The sequence below is a fragment of the Telopea speciosissima genome, chromosome 6 (assembly GCF_018873765.1).
Source record: "Telopea speciosissima isolate NSW1024214 ecotype Mountain lineage chromosome 6, Tspe_v1, whole genome shotgun sequence".
Taxonomy (NCBI): domain Eukaryota; kingdom Viridiplantae; phylum Streptophyta; class Magnoliopsida; order Proteales; family Proteaceae; genus Telopea; species Telopea speciosissima.
The window spans coordinates 64,428,182-64,452,323 of NC_057921.1; the positions used below are offsets into that span (position 1 = coordinate 64,428,182).

General features: G+C 40.1%; 1 protein-coding gene across 7 annotated transcripts; it reads right to left on the minus strand.

The window, feature by feature from the left end:
* Window positions 1–727: 727 nt before the first annotated feature.
* On the minus strand, window positions 728–22,507 carry LOC122664103 (SKP1-like protein 21). Of its 7 annotated transcripts, none has more exons than XM_043859795.1 (10): window positions 22,362–22,507; window positions 21,161–21,437; window positions 17,688–17,912; window positions 17,271–17,462; window positions 17,066–17,175; window positions 16,821–16,903; window positions 5,752–5,852; window positions 5,483–5,661; window positions 1,608–1,741; window positions 728–951 (listed from the first exon to the last, which is right to left on the minus strand). In XM_043859795.1, the coding sequence occupies exons 2-10, from the start codon at window positions 21,194–21,196 to the stop codon at window positions 932–934; spliced, it is 1,080 nt and encodes a 359-aa protein (XP_043715730.1). In that variant the 5' UTR covers window positions 21,197–21,437; window positions 22,362–22,507; the 3' UTR covers window positions 728–931. The 7 variants fall into 7 exon arrangements, with proteins under 7 accessions (XP_043715730.1, XP_043715732.1, XP_043715729.1 ...); XM_043859797.1 differs by having other exon boundaries at window positions 16,821–16,899; window positions 17,065–17,175; window positions 21,161–21,535; window positions 22,362–22,497; XM_043859794.1 differs by having other exon boundaries at window positions 16,821–16,902; window positions 17,065–17,175; window positions 21,161–21,535; window positions 22,362–22,497.
* Between the last annotated feature and the right edge of the window lie 1,635 nt (window positions 22,508–24,142).

Here is a 24,142-nt window from a genome sequence, read left to right on the forward strand (position 1 = left end):
AGATGCCATTTGGACAGCACTTGTAATTCAAAACTTGCCAATTGAAATTGACATTTATACCCTTCACTAAAAGATTTGAAGTAGCTAATAATTAAAGACTGATCTGCCCCACGATTCTTCTAGGAATATGCTCACCAAGCCAAATCAAGGGGCTGTGATACTGTTCGCATGAACAGTATTTTGGCCGCTGCTTCTTCATGTTTTGATCTACATCAATCTTACACCCGCAATTTGCTCCGTTAGAACATATATTCATTTTGCTCTGCAATCGTAACAGTAGAATGTAGATATCGGAGTCTTGATTTTCGTTCAGAAATGTTAATCCTAGAACCAACTGACTAGAAGGCTGAAGAACGAGACATAAAGGGGATGAACTGGATACATGGTCACTTTTGGGCTGCCTACTTGAGTGCAAATGTTGAACATCCTTGCAACAGCAGGCCCAGCCTCGCTGGAAATTATTCAAGGATGGGGGGGTTAAACCAAAAGAATCTATCATGACACAGTAAAGAATATGAGAAGAACATTGGAGAAAATAGGAAAATTTTAAATTTTGGCATTTCTTTCATTTTCCAATACTATAAATAAAAAAAGTGAAAAAATCAACAAAGATACTGATTTCATAACAATAGTACACAGGCGAAGGCTCGCGAATGTAATGGGATGAAAGTTCCTGATAGGCACAGACCTCGCAACTAAAGATTATAGAGGACAGCTTTGGCTGAAATTGGCTCACATAAACAACTCATTTTTCTTATTATCAACATACAAGATTTGCCACTAATCAAAATTTTGTTCCAGCGAAAGCATGTATAATAGAGAAACTTACATTCAAACAACACCAATCGCATTGCACCACCATGTGCCACCTCTTTGTAAGCATCTCATGAAAACTGTTACCCGCTGGCTGTTCTCAAAAGCTGTAGGAGGTTCATCTCCTCTCCAGGCCTGCTCAAATAAATGAGTAAGCACATGATTTCATATTACTCACGGTAATCACCTGCGGCCAGTATAGAGAGTGAGAGAGAGTATTAAATATCCAAGGTGCAAATAGTGCTTATGCTGTTATGTATCTTACCAGGTCAATATCAACTAATAGAGGCAGGAAATACAACAGCTCAAGGCAAACATAATTCTCAAAGCTCCAGACAATTTCAAATTCATTGTTGCGCATGCTTAGAAAGGAGTGAGCACATAATTACTGGAATCCAATGTTCAAAATTATGCTGCACCAAGTGGTGTGGAGAAGCTCCAAATAAGATGAATACAAAAACAAATAACGAAGGAAGACACCGCAGAAACCGAAGCCATATTAACTCAAGTGTACCAGACGAAAAACCACTAAAAAAACCAACCTAACTGTAATATGCAAGAGAAACAGCAAAAACGATAAGAAGAGATAAGGTCGAATTATGATGAGTGTCAATCAATTATGGCAATACAAAAAGAGAGAAGAAATTACTAAACCATCAATACTCCAAGCATTCAAAAAAAATGAAGAGATCAATACTCCTAACTCTTTATAATAAATCATGATACAACTGGCAGTCACAATGTAAACTTTCAGATGGAAATGGACATTTTAACAGAGAGAAAAATGAGCATACTTCTATATCTTCGCAAGGAACCATTGCCATTCATAGATATTGGTAAAAGCCTTCTTTCTTGACCCAAAGATAGAATCTCTTGCATCCTCTCTGGCCAGTCCGAATTCAATCTCCTGGCAAAATCCTCCACTTCCCTGCATTAGAGATACCACCCAATGAATCATGAGGTGGCAATTTTCAAAAAAAGAAGAAAAAGAAACATCATGGCTATCAACAATTAAGAAGCGTCAATCTTCTTAAAATATAACAAGACTACATGAAGATTGACAAGCTTTCAAAAATAAAATAAAATCTTCTCACAGTAAGCCAAGGAAAACATCAGCTCAAGAGATCAGGAAATGTAATATACAAACGGGAAAAGAAAAACAAGATAAGACATGAATAAACACATTCTTTTTTTAGGTTGCATTCAGTTAAAACAATTTTTAAAATAATGATTGAATGGGTTGTCGTAAAAGAGAGGTTTAAATGTTTTTCCCTTATGCGATCCACGTTCTTGCAAAGTCTTAGCGTTTTGGCAAGATTTCCAAACAAAAAAAAAGAAAAAAAAGAATGGCAACAAAAAATGGATGCTGGAGAAAATGTTTAAATTCTTTTCTCACCCTCTTGAGAAAAGAACACCAGGAGAATGTCAACATCAATGGGACCTTATCACTATTTTCTTATCCCCCCCCCCTTTTTTTTTGGTTTTTCTGTTCCGATTTCACTTATTCCCCATGATCTGCCTGTCTGCAAGTACAAATATATCATACCAGCAACATTTACACCTATAACCTTCAAATAAAATTATCTATAGATGCTTAGGGGGCCAGTCCCTTTAGAATCGAGCTGTCAGGTGAAGATAAATATTGAATTACATACCCCCACCCTAGCTTCATATGAAGAAACAGAGAACCACAGTCACAGACCCACATTCAATTATTTTGGATAATTAGATTTAGACCTAATGCATAGCTTGACTATAGACATTAAATAACATTCACTTCCCCGGTACCTTACTAAAACCTGTATCTGATAAACCTTTACGAGTCCTAAACTGCTCTGCATAGGGTCCCAGGAGAGCTGGACTGGAACCGGTCCTAAACTTCAGTGTTTTTTTTTGCACAAAGTGGCCACTCTCAAGGTTCAAACCCGTATCTTCATGCTGGCCGCTCAAGCTTCTTACCCTCGCACCAAGCAACACTCTTAATCTACAGGACCGTAGATCAAGAGGAAACAAAATTATAAAATTCCAACTGATCAGGCTTATCAAAAAAAAGGGAAAAAAAATCCAACTCCTGCTACCCTTAATCGCATTTCAAATTAAGACTCGTAACTATTTCGTGGGAAAAATAACTTTGCCTGGTCGCGTTCCCCTGCGCCCACACACAAGGGAGTGTGAAATGACCGCCCCACCCCTCTTGTTGGATGCCCCTGCGAGCCCCCTCATTGGCTCCCGTGCTGGTGCAGGGCCACATGACCGGGCAGCGTTCTTCTTCCCTTTTTTTTTTTTTTTTTTTTGCATCGTGATAAGATATATGTTTTAGAGTGAAAGTTAGGAAACAAAAAGCTCAAGAAAGAAACAGGACACTGAATAAATGACAAAGATGGTAATTCAAATAACTTAAGGGCATCAAATCTTTTAGTTCTACCAAGCCAAGTATATACTATATAACATTGTCATAGCTTACAACAGTGTTAACAAGAAACTGAAACAATTAATAACACCTCATGTCAATGAAAATAGTGAAACTGTCAAATATGTAGCCACACAGCATGCTTAAGGCCAGGCCAGAATATTGATCAAAAAATGTACAATTGTGAGAACTCTGCAGATGAAAAAAAAAAGATTCCCGAATATATAACTGAATAAGATCCAAAAATAAGCTAGTTCTAACTGTTTCTCAAAAAACCTAAGAGAGCATCAGATTATTGATGATGACATCAGCCCAGTTGATCGAGAATTTAAAGTGTACCAGAGATAGGGACAGCGACGCAGAGGTCAGCCTACTTCAGCCCAGTTGTGAATGGATGATGAGTTCAGAGGCTACCGTATTGCTAGGAGGACAATCGAATCACCAAAGCTGAACCCATATTGAGATCGATTTATTCTTCTGGTTCTTTGGTTCAATAACCCAGCCATCGGCTGAGTCAGTTTGGAAGCATCGATCAGCCTATGTTTGCGTGACAAGGGAATTTCGAGTGTTGATTTTGCAGTTGCTGCATGGCCACACATGGACACTTGCGATTCAGTTTAGTTACTAGGATATTTTACTTCTATTTATTACCTTTTTACTTGGGAAGATTTTATTCTCAGCTTTAAGAAGGATTTGATTGTTATTTCTTTCCTTGTTTATCGATTAGGATAAGATTTACTTTATTCTCCCAGTTTATAAAACCTTGTAAGGCTGTGGCCAAATAAGTTATTGATGAATAAAAAAAAGGAGGAATTTTGGGACTCTCCTCCATCATCTCTCTCTCCCTTCGTGACTCTCCTCTTCACGTGGAGTTCTTCTTCTTCTCCTTCTCCTTCTCTCTATCTCTTCTTGGTGTGCTAAGGTAAGTTTGATGTTCTCTTTTCTCTCATTATCTTCTTCTATTTTCTCATACTTCTTTTTCCCCACCTGCTGCTGTCCATGAATATTATCTCCCAACCCCACGATTTTCAGATTTAATTACCCTTCCCCTGTTTAATGCTTTTATTTACTAATACCCTGTTTTGAGAATTCTTTGCATTGAATTCCTTGCTGATTCCCTGTTTAGTGGCTGCATATTTAAGACCTAACATGGCATCGATTATTTTTGGGATAAGAAAGGAAGTGCACTCAACTTGATATTATGCTGCCCATGTTCCCCATCCCTATATCCCCTATTGATGTCTTTATGTTATTGTGTATCACCTAGGACTTCTATTGTTCATTGCTTCACTAAATTCTGTTTTAATCTCCATGTTTATCATATATGCTGCTGCCAGTCATTGTTTACAGCCCATCCCTAAGGTTTATTCATTTTAGCATAGCCTACCCAACCAGCCTTTGTAAGAATCCTAGTCTCTAGGTTTTCACCTACATCAATTATCCTTTTGGAAATCCCTAAATTTTTAATCCTAATATACTAAATAAAATAGGGGGTGAATTTAGTTCAAAATTAGGAGATAGGCGAAGAGTAGGGAAGTTTGGAAATTATCAATCCCAATTGCAAATATAAGTGAAGTATTATTGCGTTTCGCAGCAAGGGCATGTGATTTCTTAGTAGAGGGTAAATGATTTTGGATTCTAGGAAAGATCTTTCTATGAATCTGCCTTCCCCCTTCCAGTTGGTGGAGGGCCTGTTAGGAGGAGAGGGGGAACTGGGAAGAACCAAAGTTGCAGGGGGAAAGAGAAGAATTCCCATAGGAAGAAAGGGGGGGGGGGGGGAAGAAACTCACACAGAGCCCACAGGTTACTCAAACCACAAACTCAATTCATTCTTCAAATCTGTCTCCATCAATGGGGAATTACATCATATATAAAGAGAAATAAAAGACTCCTAAAAATAAAGACTAACTCTCTAACTAGAAAACTAATTCTAATAAGGAAACTAAGAACAATTGGGAAACAAATATCCTACGTCGCTAACAGAATAAAACAAAGTAAAAAAGACACTATTTCCCCAAATAACATAAATTTATAAAATCCTACTAGACTCCAAAAACTCAAACTGGACCCAGTTCATCTTCATCTGGATACCCAACTGGGTTTGGGTCGGTCCAAGGTAGTGCATCTGCATCACCAGTGTATTAGCTCCTGGATTTAAAAAAAGCAGAGGATTCCCACACCTATCCTCATGGAAGCTATGCAACCTTGCAGTTGAACATACATATAGAATAACAAAATTACAGAGATACAGCATCTCACCTATCAAGTTCTTCCTTCATCACAGGGTCGAGTTCATCGTCAATATCACCATCATCAAACTCAACTTTAGGGGAAAAATCATCATCTGCAACTTGTAATTTAGCCGGTTTACTGGGACTGATCATAAAGACATTTCCAGACTCTTCTTTACGACATGCAGAAGAGAGGTCATCCATCTCCTAAAACAAGTGAAAATGATCAGTGAGTCAACAATTTCAACTAGATGTATGTATTAATCCAAAACAACTTTTCACAACAAATGCACTGACCTTGTGGTTTTGATTTACATTGTTCGACAAAGGGTCCTTTGAATGGTCTTTTTGTCTTCGGTTTTTCTTTTTATGTTTAGGAGCTCTAACCCCCTTGGAACCTGTGCAGACAGAATTCCTATGTGTTTAGTGAGGCAAAACTTCCAATACTTTTACAATAGGTAATTACAAAATATATACGTCAAAGCTTTTTGGTTTTAAGAGGAGCTAATTTCTCAGATTTTCCGATTAGATCATTAGAAGAGTATTATAAATTATCCCAGGAACAATCATGTCACGCTAGACACACCTGCATCTCATTATCTAGCGGTCATTAAATCATTTTTCAACACCAAATCAGCTGCTGAGTGAAACACAAAATATAATGTCTATCCAAGACAGCACATATCTTCCCAAAACTTAGCATCAGAACTTAACTCCATCTACAACAAAATCTAGCGAGATATCATGCAATCAAGATGATTACCATTAATAGTGGTTGAGTGGTAAATGATGACATTAATTAGTGCAATCCCTGGCTTGAAAGCTCCGGTTGAGATGGGTATGGGCCCACCCAAGTGCCTAAGCCAGTCAATATGTAATGGTAGTGGCAATCTGGTAATTAACCAAAAGTTTCAAAAAGGCTACTATATAGGTAAAAGAGAAAAGCACATAAAGGGGTTACGATTTATAGATAAGGGGTAATCTTGGAAGCAACACAAAAAATAATGATAATGATAAAAGTGGATAAGGATAGAAGGGAAGGGAAAAAAAGGAATGAACACAATATAATATTATCGTAAAAGAGATAGGGGGGAAGGAGAGGTTGTCTTCAACCTCACTACACCAAACCAGCGGCAGGAGGAGGAGTTGCTTCAACAAGTAGAACTCCCCCACACATGATCCAATTGGGCTGGAATTTTAGGGATAGAATCGCCAGTCAAGGGCCTCTAAAAGGCAGGTAATAGCGCAACCAAACAACAGCCCTAACAACATAATATGGTCTTTGAAATCCTTGCTTGCAGTACTCACATATGGAAACCTGAAACTGAGATTCAATCTTACAATAGGAGAAACTGGCCATGGGTAAAAGTCTATGGTTTGAATCGCCCTAGGGTGGTGAATAACTTCCCATACTATCAGTAAGAAAAGAGGGGGAATGAGGGAGATAGAACCTGATATGGAAGGAATGTTCGTACCACTGGAGCAGGATACCGAGGATATGTGGTTAGGGAACTCAAAGGGAAAATCAGGAAGCAGAGAAGAGGAAAGAAGAAAGGGAATGGGGAAGTATTTCGTACCTGAGGAAAGGGGGGGGGGGGGGGAGGAGAGAGAGAGAGAAGGACTGGTTGGATATATACAACGACCCAAAAGACGCGACGATGGCCTTTGCAAAGTACCAAGCGGTGAGAGCTATATATGACGATCTACAAGCGTTGCGCGACAGGGAAACCACCGTCCAAGAAAGGATTGCCAGGTATTTAAAGGAGCACGGACACCCCAAGGAATACGATTTGGAGGAGCTAAAAGAGAAGTACCTGTTGTTAAGTTGGGTCAACAGCCAAGCTGCCCAAAAAACATAGGCTTCAATCAAACAAACAAACTCAACTCATTTGTCTATTCTCCAATGTACTACAAGTGTGAGACCCACCTCATAAAATTGGGCCTAATTTAAATTTTTTTTAAATATTAGGTCCTGCAGGTGCGGTTTTAAGTGCCATGACCGTCTCCGTGTTGTGGGCACTGGCTGTCGTTGAAACAAACCCGCACCCTATTGCACGTTGTGCCGAGGAATCATCGAACACGGCCCTGATGGAATCTAAGGAACCCTGTGGCCCGTCGCATATAAGGGTTACGTGCGAGAGATGTTTGGCGGACCACTTGCAACAATTATCTGTGTCAGATGCCGAACATTAGGTAATAACACCTGTTTTAGAATTAAAATAAGTTAATTATTTTATGCTTGTTTCGGCCGGCTTCAAATCAGTTACCACCATGATTGGTCGTGCCGGCTCGATGCCTTGCAGTATCTTGCGGATCCCATGCGATCAAATCTTGTAAAACTCCGTGTTGTATTGGTACGACCCTGGCATATCAATAACTTATGTATTAATAATTTTATCTCGGAATCGGCTTCCACTAAGGCTTGGAATCATTTCTCAAAGCTTAGAATGCTGAAAACGTTGGGGCTGCTTTTGGTGTGTACAAAGCTTGTGATTTTGGCTTGGAAACCTTCTTGGAGTGCTTGCATATTGGATTTTCCTCCTCCAAATCCCTTCTAATCCATCAATAGGTAAGTTCCTAGCTTGTATTTAGTTCAAATCCATCTTTAGTTTACCTCATTTTATCTTAAATGCTACTGCCATGGGTTACTTCTACTTAACTCACCAAATCCATCTTCAAAATCTCCCCATTTTGGTTGAGATTGTGTAATGCATGTATGATTCCTTGATCATACATACAATCCATGAACAATGACCCTTAATGGGTGTTCTTTCCTCCCCCCTAAGACCCTTGGATGGCTGAACATAGCCTGGTGGACAAAACCTAGTCAAACAGGTTGCTGATTTTGGCTCTGTGTTCTGGGCTGGCTCTTCAGAGTAGGCTGACCGGCTCTTCTGGAGCTAGAAGCTCCGGCCTCCCCTGAGTGACTCTTTGGGATCCTGGATGGGTTGGGGAGGTGCTCTAGCCTTTTAGGAAGTGTCCTAACCTTTCTGTAACTCTGTATTTAGGACATTTAGCCTGCTTTGAACTCCTTCCCTTTGGTTTTGGACTCTTGGTTGAGTAGCTTGATCAATACACCCAAGGTGAGTGGGGTGTTTGTTGTTTGGATGATTTCTATCTAATTTCCTATATGCATGTATTTGGATTTCAAATCTGATCACTCTAATATGTATGAACCTTCCATTATTAGTGCTTATGTTTTATGCCTAGAAGTAAATTTAGCTATCATGATGTATGGGTTATTATTGTTCCATTTACTGTGAAGATACTGCTTCTTATGATGTGATTCCTTTAGTGATGGCTGGTTGTGAACTATTGTGGTGTGTTTGACAATTGTATTGGATATGCATAACATGATTTGTGTGACCCTGTGTTCCTGAGTGGACGTGTATATGGAACACGGTGCACTCTTAAACACTGCATGTCATCATCTAGCAATCATGGTTAGGATGGGAACTCCGAACTACGACCCTTACCAGTAGGGGTTCAGGTGCTGGGTAGTCGGGTTATTGACGCTAGGAGCAAAGGGATTAACCCAGGGTCAAGGGTACTTGACTATCGGGGTCTGCCCGAAGGTTTGAGCCAAGGTGCCAAGCGTGGAAGGGGGCTCCCTACTTGTATTGGCTGAGGGAGTGCGACGGCGATAAAGAGAAGTGACCCAAAGTACTTCTCGAGTAGATACCGTAGTTCATACCAATGACTTAGTCTGTTTGCTAGGTGGATTAATAAAAAATTGAATTGAACATGCATCATATAATGTGATTGATGATTTCATTTAAAAATATATGATCATGCATCATTTGTATGATGTGTACTTTCCCCGTCATTGGGCTCAGTGTGAGCTCAAACTCGTGGAAACCCTCTTTTTAGATGACTGTGCAAGTGGCGGACTACCTGATAACAAGTTCGTGGACAATGCCTTTGAGGACTTCACAGACCCAGAGCCCGAGGAGCATGACGGGTCCTGTGTCTGTGATTTATGTGCTTTCTCTTAAGAGGGCCTGATGGGATAGACCGTACATGTTCATATTCTTTTTGATGTGTGTATAACACTTATACTTATGTAGATAGTCTTTTTGGGGGTATAAACTTGTTCATACCTTACAGGTATACCACATGGTCCCTCGTTGGCCTTAATGTAAATACTTATGTTTATACTTATCTTTCCGTTGTTGGAACTCTTTATTTTTATGCTGAGTAACTGTGCTGCACAGAGCTTCCTGGTTAGGTTAGGTGCGGGATTGCATCAGTTCATGCTACGCCTGGGCTGTCCAAGGTGGGGTGTGAATACTTGATACCAAGTTGTGACACCCTGCCTTGGATTGCCCAGGCATGGTATGAACCGATGCAATCTCGCACCCAACCTAGCCAGGAAGCTCAATGCAACACAATTACCAAGCATACAAAAACAGAGAATTTAAGCAACGAAATATATTAAACTTAAATATTTACATCAGGAGTCCATTAAGGACCGAGTGGTAAACATATATACATGCTGTCAGTGAGTGACCCAGAACCCATATATACAGCTATTCCAAAAGAATATTTACATATATTCAGAGTTATACACACTCAAAAAGGGAAACTAACAAAAAGAACAGCCTAATCCAATAGACCCGCCTAAGAGAAGGCACACAGGTCACCGATACAAGACCCTCCATGTTCCTCGGGCGCTTGCTCTGCAAAGTCCTCACCGCCGACATCCTCACAGTCACACACGGGCAGTCCGTCACCTGCACAGTCCTCTAAAAAGGATTTTCCACGAGTGTGAGCTCCACTAAGCCCAATGAGAGGGAAACACACAACATACAAATGATGTATGAAATATTCCAGTATTAAAACTATTTATTTATATGATGCATGTGACATTCCCACCGCAATTTATCAACCTAGCAAATAGACTAAGTCACTAGGTTCAAGCTCCAGTACTGACATCGGGAAGCATCTTGGGTCACTTCTTTTTATCGCCGCCATACCCCCTCAGCCAATATAGTAAGGAGCCCACCTCCACGCTTGGCACCTTGTACCAAACCTTCGGGCAAACCCCGATAATCAGCACACCCGATCCTGGTAGTACCCCCCTACTCCAACCATCTAGTGCTTTCCCCTGCTGGTAAGGATTGTAGCTTAGGGTTTCCAACCTAACCATGTATTCTAAATGATGACATACTGTGTTCAAGAGTGCACCGTGTTCCATATACACGTCCACTCAAGAACACAGGGTCACATAAATAACCATTATGCATATCCAATCAAATCAACAATTGCAACACAGGGATTCATAACCAAGTTCATAACCAATCATCATTTATGAAATCAATTTATAAAAAAAATAGCATTCTATCATATGCAAATGAAATATTATCAATACATGAACAATATTAATAAGATGTAATCCAATTTATGCAATACTTGGAATTAATCAATAAATTATAAATTCACAATAAAGAGTTCAGATTTAAGGACAATAGTTATGCATATGATGAGATCAAACAGAGACACACATGCACATCAAACCCCACTCACCTTGGGTGTCTTGATCAAGCTACTCAACCAAGTGTCCAAAACCAAAGGGAAGGAGTTCAAAGCAAGCTCAATGTCCTAAATACAGAGTTACAGAAGGTTAGGGCACTTCCTAAAAGGCTAGAGCACCTCCCCAACCCATCCAGGATTCCAAAGAGTCACTCAGGGGAGGCCGGAGCTTCTAGCTCCAGAAGGGTCGGTCAGCTTGCTCTGAAGAGCCAGCCCAAAAAACAGAGCCAAAATCAGCAACCTATTTGACTGGATTTTGACCACCAGGCTATGTTTAGCCATCCAAGGGTCTTAGGGGGAAGGGAAGAACACCCAGTAAGGTCATTGTTCATGGATTGCATGTATGATCAAGGAATCATACATGCATTACATAATCTCAACCAAAATGGGAAGAATTTGAAGATGGATTTGGTGAGTTAAGTTGAAGCAACCCATTGCAGTAGCATTTACGCTAAAATGAGGTAAACTAAAGATGGATTGAACTAAATACAGATTAGGAACTTACCTATTGATGGATTAGAAAGGATTTGGAGGAGGAAAATCAAGCATGCAAGCTCTTTTGAGTCACCAAGCTTCCAAATTCCTCAATCCAAGCTTCTTCTTCTTCTTCCAAAACCGATTCTAACCCTTAGCCTTTGAGAAATGAATTCTCAAGGCTAAGGATTGTTTATATACCCAAGCCCTTAAGGCATGTTTGGCTATGGCCCCATGAAATGGGTTTTAAAATAGAATGAATTCTAGAATGTGATTCTAGTCTAGTGGGTTCCGATGCTAGAATATAAAAATGAAATCCCGAGAATTACTGGGTTCGTACCCGCGTACGGCACAGGGTTTAAGTGACATTAGAATGTGCGGGACCCACAGACACGACTCGGTTAAATAATGCTTAGAATTCTGACCAGACGATCGTGCTCCTCTTTTCTGATACTGCGAGGAAAATGATCTGTAGTGAGGGGTTCTCGAGAACTTGTTGTACTTGCGATCCGAGAACGGCATGGTTCTTTTTCCAGTACCCCTTTGCCCAACAAAGTTCTCCCTCTGTTTGTGATGGGGACATCATGCCGCACCACTACCGGAGGCCCTTTGTGCACCACTACCAGAGGTGCAGGAGACTACCACGGAGCCAGTTACTATGGTTCGACGATGCTTTCAGAGGCTATAGGCTAGCGCGGGGCTGTTTAGACTTCTAGGGTTATTTTGGTCTTTTTATCTTAGTACTTAAGTGAAGGGTGTTTTAGTATTTTTCATTTATTTATTTCTGCAGTTTTTGTTTCAGCCTTATAACTTTTTTTTTTTTGGTAAATTAGATTAGGGGTATTTCTGGTATTTACTTATTCAGTCTTTATTTAAGTTGTATTGAGACTTTGTTTGCAAGTAACGAATGAAGAAAGAAAGATTTTGCAAGCAGTTGCTGCGACTCTCTCCCCCTCCCCTTTGCGATTTCTCTCTCTCAAAGGTACGATCTCTCTCCCTCTTATCTCTTCCGCTTTCTTTCTCTTTCCCTTCCCCCACGTCTCCCCTTTCTCTTCTTTCTCTTTCCCCTGCTATCGTGGTACCCTTTTCCCCCCCTGCTGCTGTCGTGATTCCTTTCTTCCCCTCCCTGCTGTTGCCAAAAACCCCCATCCCCTCCTGCCCTTGCAACCGAAATAACCCAACCTCCATCTCCACCACTCCCCTTCCATTCCCACAGTCGTAACCCACTTTTCCCTTCCCTGTCCTTGTAACTGAAGCACCCCCAGCCCCATTAAAAATTATTCCCTCCATTCCCCTCCTTCTCTGTTAGCCAAAACTCTTTGTTTCCCCTTCCTAATCTAGTCCTTAACCATCCCAACCCCATTTCCAGACTTCACCCTGAAATTTTAACCCCAAACTAACCCCTACAACCCACCCTTTCTTTAAACCTAGAAACAGAATTTATTTTGCTCATGTTTGCATGATTTCCCACTAATTTCAGACCTGAAACAGTATTTATTCCACACTAGTTGTGCTGTTTTGGTATTGCATATATTTCTAATGCTTATTATCAATGGCTTCTTATCTTATATGGACTGTCATGCATGCCTACTGAACCCTTGAATGTAATGCCATGAATTTACTTGCCTAGCCTAGAGGAATTAACCATATAGGTTGCTAGACTTGATTCCTAAGACCTATTGGTGTTCATTCATGTGATTTCTATTGATAATTGCCATTAGTAAATTCTGTTTTTTTTATGTCTGCTGTTGAATGTGGCGTTGTGCAAATTCCAACCCTTGCATTAAGTCTCCACTAGGGTGTTACACCTGTAATCCTGTCCTATTGTGGGATTCCTTAGCTTCTAGGGTTTGTCCTGCATCAATTTGTCTTCAATTCCCTTAGCTGTTTGGACCACCTCAGAATAGCCTTGAGCCCTATGGGCTACCATAACATGGCCGATGGAAGGCCTTAACCCATCTTCAAACTTTCTCGCCTTAGCCTCGTCAGTCTTCAAATGCTCAGGAGCAAAAAAGAAAAGTTCCTCGAACATCTGCTGATACTCGAGGACTGACTTCGGTCCCTGGCTCAATTCTGTTGATTCAACTTCTTTCCTCCTTCTAACAGAACTAGGGAAGTAATTTTTGAAGAACTCTTCCTAAAATATCCTAGGTCAACTCAGGGTGAGCAGCGGCCAATATAGGCTTGGTTGTCTGCCACCAAGCCTCCGCTTCATGCTGGAGTTTATACCTAGCACACTGTAGCTTCTGTGCCTTGGTACAACCCAAAAACTCAAACGCTTTCTCCATTTCCTTCACCCACCTCATTGGTTGGAGGGCGTCCTTAGTAACACCACCAAAGGTGAGAGGTTGAATTTTTAGGAACCTCTCCATCATACGAGATGTAGCATCAGGAGATGGTCAAGAAGATAAGTGTTACAAGTGTGGCCGGCCAGGTCACTTTGCAAAGGAATGCAATGGTCGGAGATCTTTTTCCAATCCTCGGCAGCGTCAAGGCAACAGGACCCAGGGCCGAGTGTATTCAGCGACAATGGAAGAAGCTGAGGCAAATCAAGATGTGGTGACAGGTATCGTCTCTATCTGTTCATCACCGGCGTTTACTTTATTTGACACGGGTGCCACACATTCATTTGTATCTCCGTTCTTTGCAAGGAGAATGGGCATTTTGCCTAAGAAATTAACTAAAGAGTTAAATGTTAGTACACCCACCGGGACGGTGGTTAAGCTTGGCATTATGTACAAACCATGCAATGTACTGATTTCTGACCGAACTATGATTGCATAGTTGATTCAACTCAATATGACCGATTTTGATGTCATCTTGGGTATGGATTGGTTATCAGCACACATGGCAAATATAATTTGTGATAAGAAAGAGATTTTGTTTAAGCCTAAGGATGCTAGTGAGTTTGTCTTTATCGGTGCCCAGAAGAAGAAACTGAGAAAAACAATTATATCGACACTTCAGATGAAGAAGATGCTCGATAAGGGATGCTAGGGATACCTCGTCTCGGTAATGGATACTAAGAAGAAGGTTAGGCCTATATCGGAAATTCCAGTTGTGAAAGAATTTCTTGATGTTTTCCCTGATGACTTGCCTGGGCTGTCAGTAGTTAGGAAAACAGAATTTATGATTGACTTACTCCCTGGGGCAGCTCCAGTGTCAAAGGCGCCCTATAGAATGGCACCAAGTGAATTGAAAGAACTGCAAATTCAGTTGCAAGACTTGCTAAAGAAAGGGTTTATTAGACCAAGTGTATCACCTTGGGGTGCTCCGGTACTGTTTGTTAAGAAGAAAGACGGCAGTATGCAGATGTGTGTATCGATTATCAAGAGTTGAATAAGTTAACGATCAAGAATCGGTACCCTCTACTCAGAATTGATGATCTTTTTTATCAACTCTAAAATGCCAAGGTGTTCTCAAAGATAGATCTGAGGTCGGGATACCATCAGCTGAGAGTTAGAGAAGGCGACATTAGTAAGACGGCCTTTCGGACTCGGTACGGCCATTACGAGTTTCTGGTGATGTCATTCGGTCTCACGAATGCTCCAGCCGCATTTGGACCTCATGAACAGAGTCTTCCATGATGTGTTAGACAAGTTCGTGATCGTGTTTATCGACGATATTCTTGTCTACTCCAAGAATGAAGAGGAGCATGCAAAGCACCTGAAGTTCATGTTACAACGGTTAAGAGACAAACAACTATTCGCCAAGTTTAGTAAATGCGAATTTTGGTTATTTCAGGTGGTGTTTCTTAGCCATGTAGTTTCAGCCAGGGGGATCGAAGTTGATCCTAGCAAAGTAGGAGCAGTGTTGAACTGGGAAAACCCAAAAACTGTAACAGAGATAAGAAGTTTTCTGGGGCTGGCTGGCTATTATAAGCGATTTATTGAAAATTTCTCCAGAATAGCAGCATCTATGACTTGACTCACACGGAAAGGTGTTAAGTTTGAGTGGTCCGAAGCATGTGAGAAGAGTTTTCAAGAGCTCAAACATAAACTAGTAACAGCCCCAGTATTGGCAATACCAGATGCCACGGGTGGAATGGTAGTATACACAGATGCCTCGAATATAGGTTTGGGGTGTGTTTTGATGCAGCACAGGAAGGTAGTTGCATATGCTTCTCGGCAACTAAAGGAATATTAGATTATCATTGTCATATCTGAAGGGAATCCTTATTCTATTCAATAATCCCCCCCCCTGAGGATTCCTTTTCGTAGGCTACAGCCAATCAGTTGTTGTATTTTCCTGCTCTATCCCTATATCTATTGTGGCTGTTGTACTTGTTTGTTTCTTCTCCTCTTTTTTATGAAATAAAATGTCTATTATTTGTCAAAAAATAAAAAACTATGACAGCTATTCGGTTCATTCTCACAGCTGTGCACCATAACCCATTCTCACCACTAAGCTCAAACTTCAGTGATGAAGAGAATCAAGTGGATGTTTTTTTCCTGAGCTTTGTCTAATCAATGAATCCCCTTAAAACTATTGCTACTCATCCAAAGAAAAAAAACATGGACCTCTTAAAAATTAGAAGGTAAATTTTAGTAAATGCAACTATTCAAGCAAAATGGAGTTGAATTTTGGAAACAAAGAAAGAACAAGTACATAAGATGAAAGTCATTAAGACGATCTTGAAATGTAGGCATTGCAAGATTAGGAGGATGGAGTATGTCAATGTACCCAATAGAACGCAAGGGTATGACAAGATAAGGGAAGCCTAAATGGTTTGCTCAAGTTGAATAGAGACCAAAACCAACAAATGCATAACTGAAAAGAAATTAGAGAAATGGGGAAGGATGAAACTAGTGAATTGCAGTGGTGAGGAAAGGTATTGTGCTTATTGGTTAGCAACAGATGTACGAAGATGTTGGTACACGTATCATCCAGCAAACTCTGAGTAGTTGGGGTAAGGTTTAGTTGAGCTGATTTTCTAGAAGTTAACTACTACAGTCCAGCTCAAAGATCCGCAAAAGTAAAGCAATGCCAAGCTAGTGCAGGTCCAATAACATAAGCAAAAACCCAAATGTGAAAGCACCATCAAGCAAAAACATTAAATGTAACCTCTCACCTAAAGAGGAAAAAAATTGTTTGCAGAGCAAAACCCCCAACAGTGAGAGGTTAAAAAAGTGTCCTTCCACTGGAAAAGCTAGAGATTGTGGTATAGTGAAATGAAGAAAATCACATTGCCATCACACTACAAGGCTTTTTCTGGATTACCAGTGAAGAATATAGGTAAAAGTGCCATCATTTATCACAGCCGAAAAAAGGGAAAAAAACAAAAAAAAAAAGGGAAAGAAGATAGGTGCAATCAGTCAGGAAGAAAGGAAAAGGGAGAGATTCATTTTTCTTAATAGTACCTCCACCACCTCCATTGATAAACGACAAGAGATCATCGACAGAGCGGTCATCCACACGCTCCTCTTCTACTTCAACATTCTGCAATAGATGATAAACCATTGTTTTTAGTAGGACTAATAAAACAATGAGCATTGGGTCCTGCAGTTTACACTATTAACACACAAATCCCAAAGTTCAAGATACCGCAAAATAAGAAACACTAAAAGGCTGCAAACAGTATTGAAACAAAGATGAGCTGTTCACCTTCATTTTCTCTTTCTCTTTAAGTTCTTTCCTCTTTCTGGCATAAAGCCTATTCAATAGTCGGATCCGCAGATCATCTGCCGTGTTTCTCAAGGGCTCCAGCTTTTCCTCCTAGAAGCAATCAAATACACATTAAAATAACAGAAAACAAAATTACAAATATGGAGAACATGGATCACAAATCAACTCCTCAAACAACAACGGACCTCAGTAAGATCATCAGGCAAATGAAATGTCTCACGTATCTCCTCAGGAGTTTTCCCTTCAATCATGCGTGCAAGTGCACGGCTGGTAAGATCAACCAATGGCTTCAACTGGAGGCTGTCAGCAGCAGATGTCAACTCACATAATCTTTTTGTGTCTATCCGAATGAACTTCTCATCAAAAGACTTCCGCTCCTATGCAGACAGTGGCAAAATTCAAACACTGCTTGCCTAATCTTTATTTAGTAAAAAATTATGATATATGGTCAAAAACTATGTAAATTACAATTGGACCATCCCAGGAAGTTTAACTAATTTTATGAATGATCTGATATAATCTTCTGCAACCAGAAGTGATCAAAGAGAGTAAATATCACTCCAAAAAATGAATTGACATTAGTACTCAGAAACACGCCAAACCTTATTTGAGCGACCTGGTACTTGATGGAACCGACAATAGTCAAATATTAAACTCAAAATGGCTGGATTAACCCTTTGTGGAAGTGAAATAGCATAATTCTTAGAAGATCCCATGCCAGTCTGAAATATTTCTCGACATATCATGGGGCAAAACATGGCAACCTCTTCTTCCACTTGTTGTATTGAGCCATCAGCAGTTTGGAGCCAAATATAAGACTTCATGACCTATAAAAGCATAACGGAGCAACATAGTTTCAGCAGATTTGTTTTTATAGAAAAAACCATGAACCAAATAAGCAAAGCCAATGGAAGCAAATAATTAGTATAGTGGCAGATGAAAGAAAGAATAGTTAAATAAAAAGCCCGTAATTGGGTGGGGGCAAGTTACATACAAGGTTTAAAGTATCGACATTAGATATCGTATCGGGAGGGTGATTTTAAAAGATGTATCGACGTATCGCACTCTATCGGAGAGAGAGGCAAGACACACTAAAGATACGCATGGAAATGCTTAGGATGCATGCAAATTACAGTTTTGAAACATAAAACACTATAATATGGTCCGATCATAGGACATTAGCTGGTCGGATCCAATATCCGTTGCATGGCGGATCAACTAGGGCCCAAATTTTGAGTATAAGTTTGCCCCACCAAATTAGACATGCGGCTGAATTGCAATAGCTGACTTTCTTTGTAGATCTGATGGAGTTCCTTTCTCCTTGTTAATTCATATCACAAAATTTGCATCTAGTTCCTAACCATCAGCAGTTTGGAACCAAATTGCCAACTGTTTATTTTTTATTTTCTCCTTGTCCTCCCCCTTCCACATTTTGTACATATTTTCTTATGGTGGTGCGTCAGGTCGGCAGCCAGCACTTTGATATATTCAGTTTAATATATTCACCAATCATCTTTTGCATGGATCCTTTTGGGTTTTGATCACTTTTTCCCTTGTTCTCATGTCTTTCCGTCCTCTTTTCACTAGGGCGTCCCCCATAAGCGACGCAACATGCCATCACCCAAACACAGCAATAACTAGCCAAGGGCAAGTGAGAGGAAACATTGCAGTCCGGAAATGTAGGATTAGAGTAGCTTCCTGGAACATTGGATCTTTAATGGGTAAGAGCCTAGAATTGGTGGACGTATGAAGAGACAAAGGCTAAATATTGCATGTACCCAAGAGACAAGATGGAAGGGTAATAAAGCTAAGGTATTGGACGACTTCAAACTTTTGTATTCGAGAGATCATAGTAGTAGAAGTGGAGTGGGCATAATAGTGGACAAAGATCTTAAGAATGATGTAGTAGAGGTCAAAAGACTGGGAGACAGTATTATATCCATCAAACTGGTATTGGAGAAAGAGGTTGTCAATATTGTTTGCGCTTATGCACCCCAAGTAGGATTGGATGAAAGTTGTAAGCGTCAATTTTGGGAAAACATAGATGATTTAATGCAAGATTTTGGCCAAGATGAATCGATTATTATTGGAGGGGACCTGAAACGGACATGTTGGGAGAGATCGTAGAGGATATGAAGGTGTACATGGCGGTTACGGGGTTGGGGAGAGAAACGAAGAGGGGACCTTAATCCTAGACTTTGCGGTAGCTTATGATCTTTCCATTGTCAACACTTCCTTTGAAAAAAAAAGAGGAGCACCTAGTTACTTATAAAACTGGGAATCATCCAGCCAAATAGACTTCTTCCTTACGCGAAGGACAGACAGAATGGTGTGTAAGAACTGTAAGGTTATCCCTGGAGAGAGCCTAACCACCCAACATAGACTGGTGGTCCTGGACATGTACCTCAAGGTACAAAAGAGTAGGAGGAAGGAACCTATATACCCTAAGATAAGGTGGTGAAGATTAAAAAGGGAGTCCCTAAGGACATTTACTGATAATATGGTCAAACAAGGAAAGTGGGACTTTAAGGGAGACACCAATGCAATGTGGAACGAGATAATAACTTGTATTATGAGGGTTGACAAAGATGTACTAGGGGAAGCAAAGGGTAATCGCCAGGCCCCTAGGGAGACTTGGGGGTGGAGCGATGAGGTCCAAGCAACCATTAAGACAAAGAAAAATTGTTTCAAGACATGGCAAAGGGCTAAAGAACCAGAGGATAAAAAGAGGTATTATGTTGCCAAAAACGAAGCTAGGAAGATTGTGGGAACAACTAGGGCGAAGAAATATGAGGATCTCTATATCATCCTAAACACAAAAGAAGGGGAAAAACTATTTATAGGATAGCTAAGATCAGAGATAGGAACAAGATATGGGATGAGGTATATCTGTGACCTACTAATTGGATATAGGTCGACTAGACATGACCCGGACGATTACATTTTTCAACAAGACACTACACGTCATAGATATGCACAAAAGGTTAGTGTGGCGGAAGTTAAAGAAACATTAAAAAAAATGAAAGCAGACAAGACACCAGGCCCATATGAGATTCCAATAGAAGTGTGGAAAACCATTGGAAGTTGTGGGGTATTTTGGTTAACCAATCTGTTTATCATGATTATGATCTCAAGGAAGATGCTAGATGAATGAAGAAGAAGCATTATAGTGCCAATCTACAAAAATAAAGGTGATATCTAAAGTTGCAAAAAATTATAGAAGCATAAAGCTAATGAGTCACCCTATGAAACTTTGGGAGAAGGTTATTCAGCCCGTTTGAGAAGAGAGACTCATATCTCGATGAACCAATCCACGACAGAAGCTATCTACTGATTCAGGAGGCCTATGAAAAGATATAAAGATGGCAAGAAGGGTCTCCATAAGGCATTTATTGACCTGGAAAAAACCTATGACCGAGTCCGTAGAGATTTAATCCGGCATGTTCTAATGAAGAGAGGGGTGTCGAGTAAATGTGTAGATGTAAACAAAGATATGTATGAGGGATTGGTGACTAGTGTGAGATCTGTGGGAGGTCAAGGCAAGGAATTCCCAATTACGATATGGTTACATCAGGGATCAGCCTTAAGCCCTTATCTATTTGTGATAATTATGGACAACCTAACCAAGAGCATTCAAGACAAGGTCCCATGGTGTATGCTCTTTGCCGATGATATCGTTTTGGTGGATGAGACAAAAGCAGGGATTAATACTTAGAGCTATGGATTCAAGCACATATGTATCAACAAGATTGGCATATTGCATCAATAAGAAAGGGGGAAAACCAACATGACCAACATCATCATACACCCAAACCTCGAGATTAGGATTTGATGCAAGTAAATAGCTTAACTGATACCCATATGGAATATACATCTTAAAACTCATGTAACAATGGGTCCAAACAAAGTATCAGATTCCATTACGACCAAACTGAAGCAAAAACCAAGCTTCTAGAAAGGCTAGAAAAATGTTAGAAAGTAGACAAACTCAAATCCAAATCCACCAACAAATTGAAATTAAAATGGTCCAGTAAAATAACAAATGAAATTTCTCAGGCCAACAAATGTAACATACCTCAGGTTTGATTATTGCCATTTCACCTTCGGACATTTGACGATACCTCTAATTGCATAAAATTTTAACTAAAGAGCACTAGACGGACAATCTTGCGCATCAAATTCAGATATTCGAGAGCGCCAAAGTAAATAAGACATCCCTGCTTGTCAAAAGATCGTAGTTGTTAAGAGGATACAGAACCTTTTCCAATCCTACTTGAAATGGTATATTTCCCAGTCTAAGGAACATAAATATCAGCATTGCTCCTTCAAAAGCTTCTATCGATCTCTTCAATCTATTCATACGAAATGCAGAAATAGCATGGCCACAATACAGCAAGATATCATGTTCAGGCCATGCAACACACACCATACAAAGTATCAGTATCACTAACTGTATCGCCTACAAATATGAATTAGTTCGAATTGCAAATTAGGTATAAATAACTTCAATAATCCAGAAGTTCTTCCCATAATTGAAACATCTCGGGTGATACGGAACATAACCTGAAAGCCAAAGCATGTTAAGCAACCACTTCAAACATCGACACATATTCAATACTACTATAGAAGGCTTCAACCAACACATAATACATGTCAAAAGTGGTATACCAATAAAAAGGAGGTACTTTACAGAGGAGGAGCACTTTTAGAGGAGAAAAATGCTATGCAGTTACGCATGCATAACAAACATAACCACCAACAAAAATCTACACCAAATCAAATGCAATAAAAAAAAATTCAACCGCCAAACATAACCCATTTCTATTTCCACAAAATCAATAATCACATCAAGTTCCCCAGGGACAGAAAAAAGAGCGGTCTTTTTTAGTTCCTAATAAACAAACCTTTCCACAAAGAACTCTGAAACCGACCTTACAACCGAAAATCACAAAATAAATCAGAAACCCTGGAAAATGAAAATCTAAATAACTAAATACGCTCAAGGTGGGGGGGGGGGGGGTGGGGAGGGGAAGAAGAAGAAGAATAAACTAATTCCATATTCATTTCCAAAACATTTTTTTAAACGTATACTTGAAGTCGAATAAAAAATCAAACGAAATTTGGCCAAAATACTACCAACAAGAAACATTGACGCTAAATCAACCATAAAAATTGCTTCCCGTAATATTAAAAAAAAAAAAAAAAATTACAGGAAGAAAGAGAAACAAAAGTACAGAACCAATAAAAAAAAAATCCACGGGGCAAGCCATACACACCTGGAAGAGGAGACGAAATGCCGCTAATAAATGAGAAACAAAACAATCAGAGATTGAAGGAAAGCTCTGATTATGCGGCGTTTGGCGCTTGCGAAGGAGAAAAGTAAGCAGATAATGTGAGAAAGAGAAGAGGAGAGCAAGGGAGAGAGCGATGAAATGGGTATACGACTATACGTAACTCGGTAACTGGTAGGGTACAGGGAACAGAGAGGGAGATTGTTCTGTGTCTAGTCTAGGGTTTCAAAGTAAGTAGTTACAAAGGACCTTTTGCCTTTTCGATTTTGAGCTACAGTTGTGTCGTGTGGGCGTGAGGTGTCACTTTCTTGCCCACGTCAGCAACAGATTGACATAGACACGTCAGCAGTTGATCAAACATAGACACTTCAGCTCACCACTCCGGGCTTACAGATATTAGATTTTCCACTTTTCCTAGTTCCTCCTTCCTCCTCCTCTTCTGGCCTGAAACCTCCTCCTCAGTCCTGAATAATGGAGACCAAAATGAACATTGGTACCACATTTCATAAAAGGGGTTTTCTTATTTATATCTCTCGAGCCTCGAGGTATCAAATAATTTGTTTTTTTTCTCTCTGGTTCCTCTTAGTATAAAACATTTTTCTTCAAAAACAAGTCAAATCTTGTCATTTCATGTGCTAGTGTATATTCGAAAATTGTATTACAGTCACAGTTCTTGAAAATGACATAACGATAAGTATTTTTTAAATCATATATTTTGAAATCTTTTTTTTTTCAATCTTGATTTAAGAAAAAAATAAAAAAACTTATGAAAATACAACAAAGGGCAATCAAAAGAATATTATATATCTTAAATACATCGATAGATGTGTCATTCAGGCAAATAAAACATACGAAATTGACTTACCTATAACAAGTATGGATCGATTGAATCAATCAATTGGAATCGGAATTAGCTAAGGTTGATCCTGATTCTATCTGTCAGAGGGGATTAAGTTAACAAACAAACAAATGGAAGATTCATGTTAGGCTTTAGGAATAACCAAGGAGAGGGGAGAGGGGAGGAACAAGAAGAGGGATAGGAGACCAATAGGGGAGGGGGAGGGGGAGAAGAGGTGTCACTTGCATGAGTTCGGGCAAGGAAATCGGCCTATCAACTGGATGAACATCTTTTTTGTTTTCTTGGGGTTAATTGATCTTGCTATCAAGAACCTCATGGGTGTTGGTCTCCATGATTCTACAAGTAAAAGAACTCAAGAGAGAGAGAGTAGCAGACCAAAGAGGGGGAAAATGGGGATATGAGGACATGCTCTACTACTCCAGCAACGACAGAAGGCAGAGGTTGTAGGAACTGTGATGGAAATCATGGAGGGGGTGTGGCGGAGGAATGGAGGACCTGTGCGCATGGGGGTGTAGACGTGTGGTGCTCCGGAGGAGGAAGGGAGTATATTCAAACAAAATAAAGAATTTTAACCCTTTTTTAGTTTTTAAATAGGGGTGGGGATCATTGTCAAACTGCATGACCCCTACACCAGCGCAGGAGCATCCAACAAGGGTGAGATTTATCGTTTCACAGTGACAGGACGGTCATTTCGCCTTTCCTGTGTCTGGTGTAAGCGCCATCGGCCAATCCAGAATGGACTCATCGATATCGGCGGCAACCAATCCCATCATCGTTTTCCGACTATTAGAACCTTGTCGAGAGGGGAAAATGGGGATTATATATAATGAGCAAGGTGTCTCTGAGCCGCCAGGGTTTCCTATTTATTTGCAAAACACTCCCAGGTTGCAAGGATTCACAAGCCTTG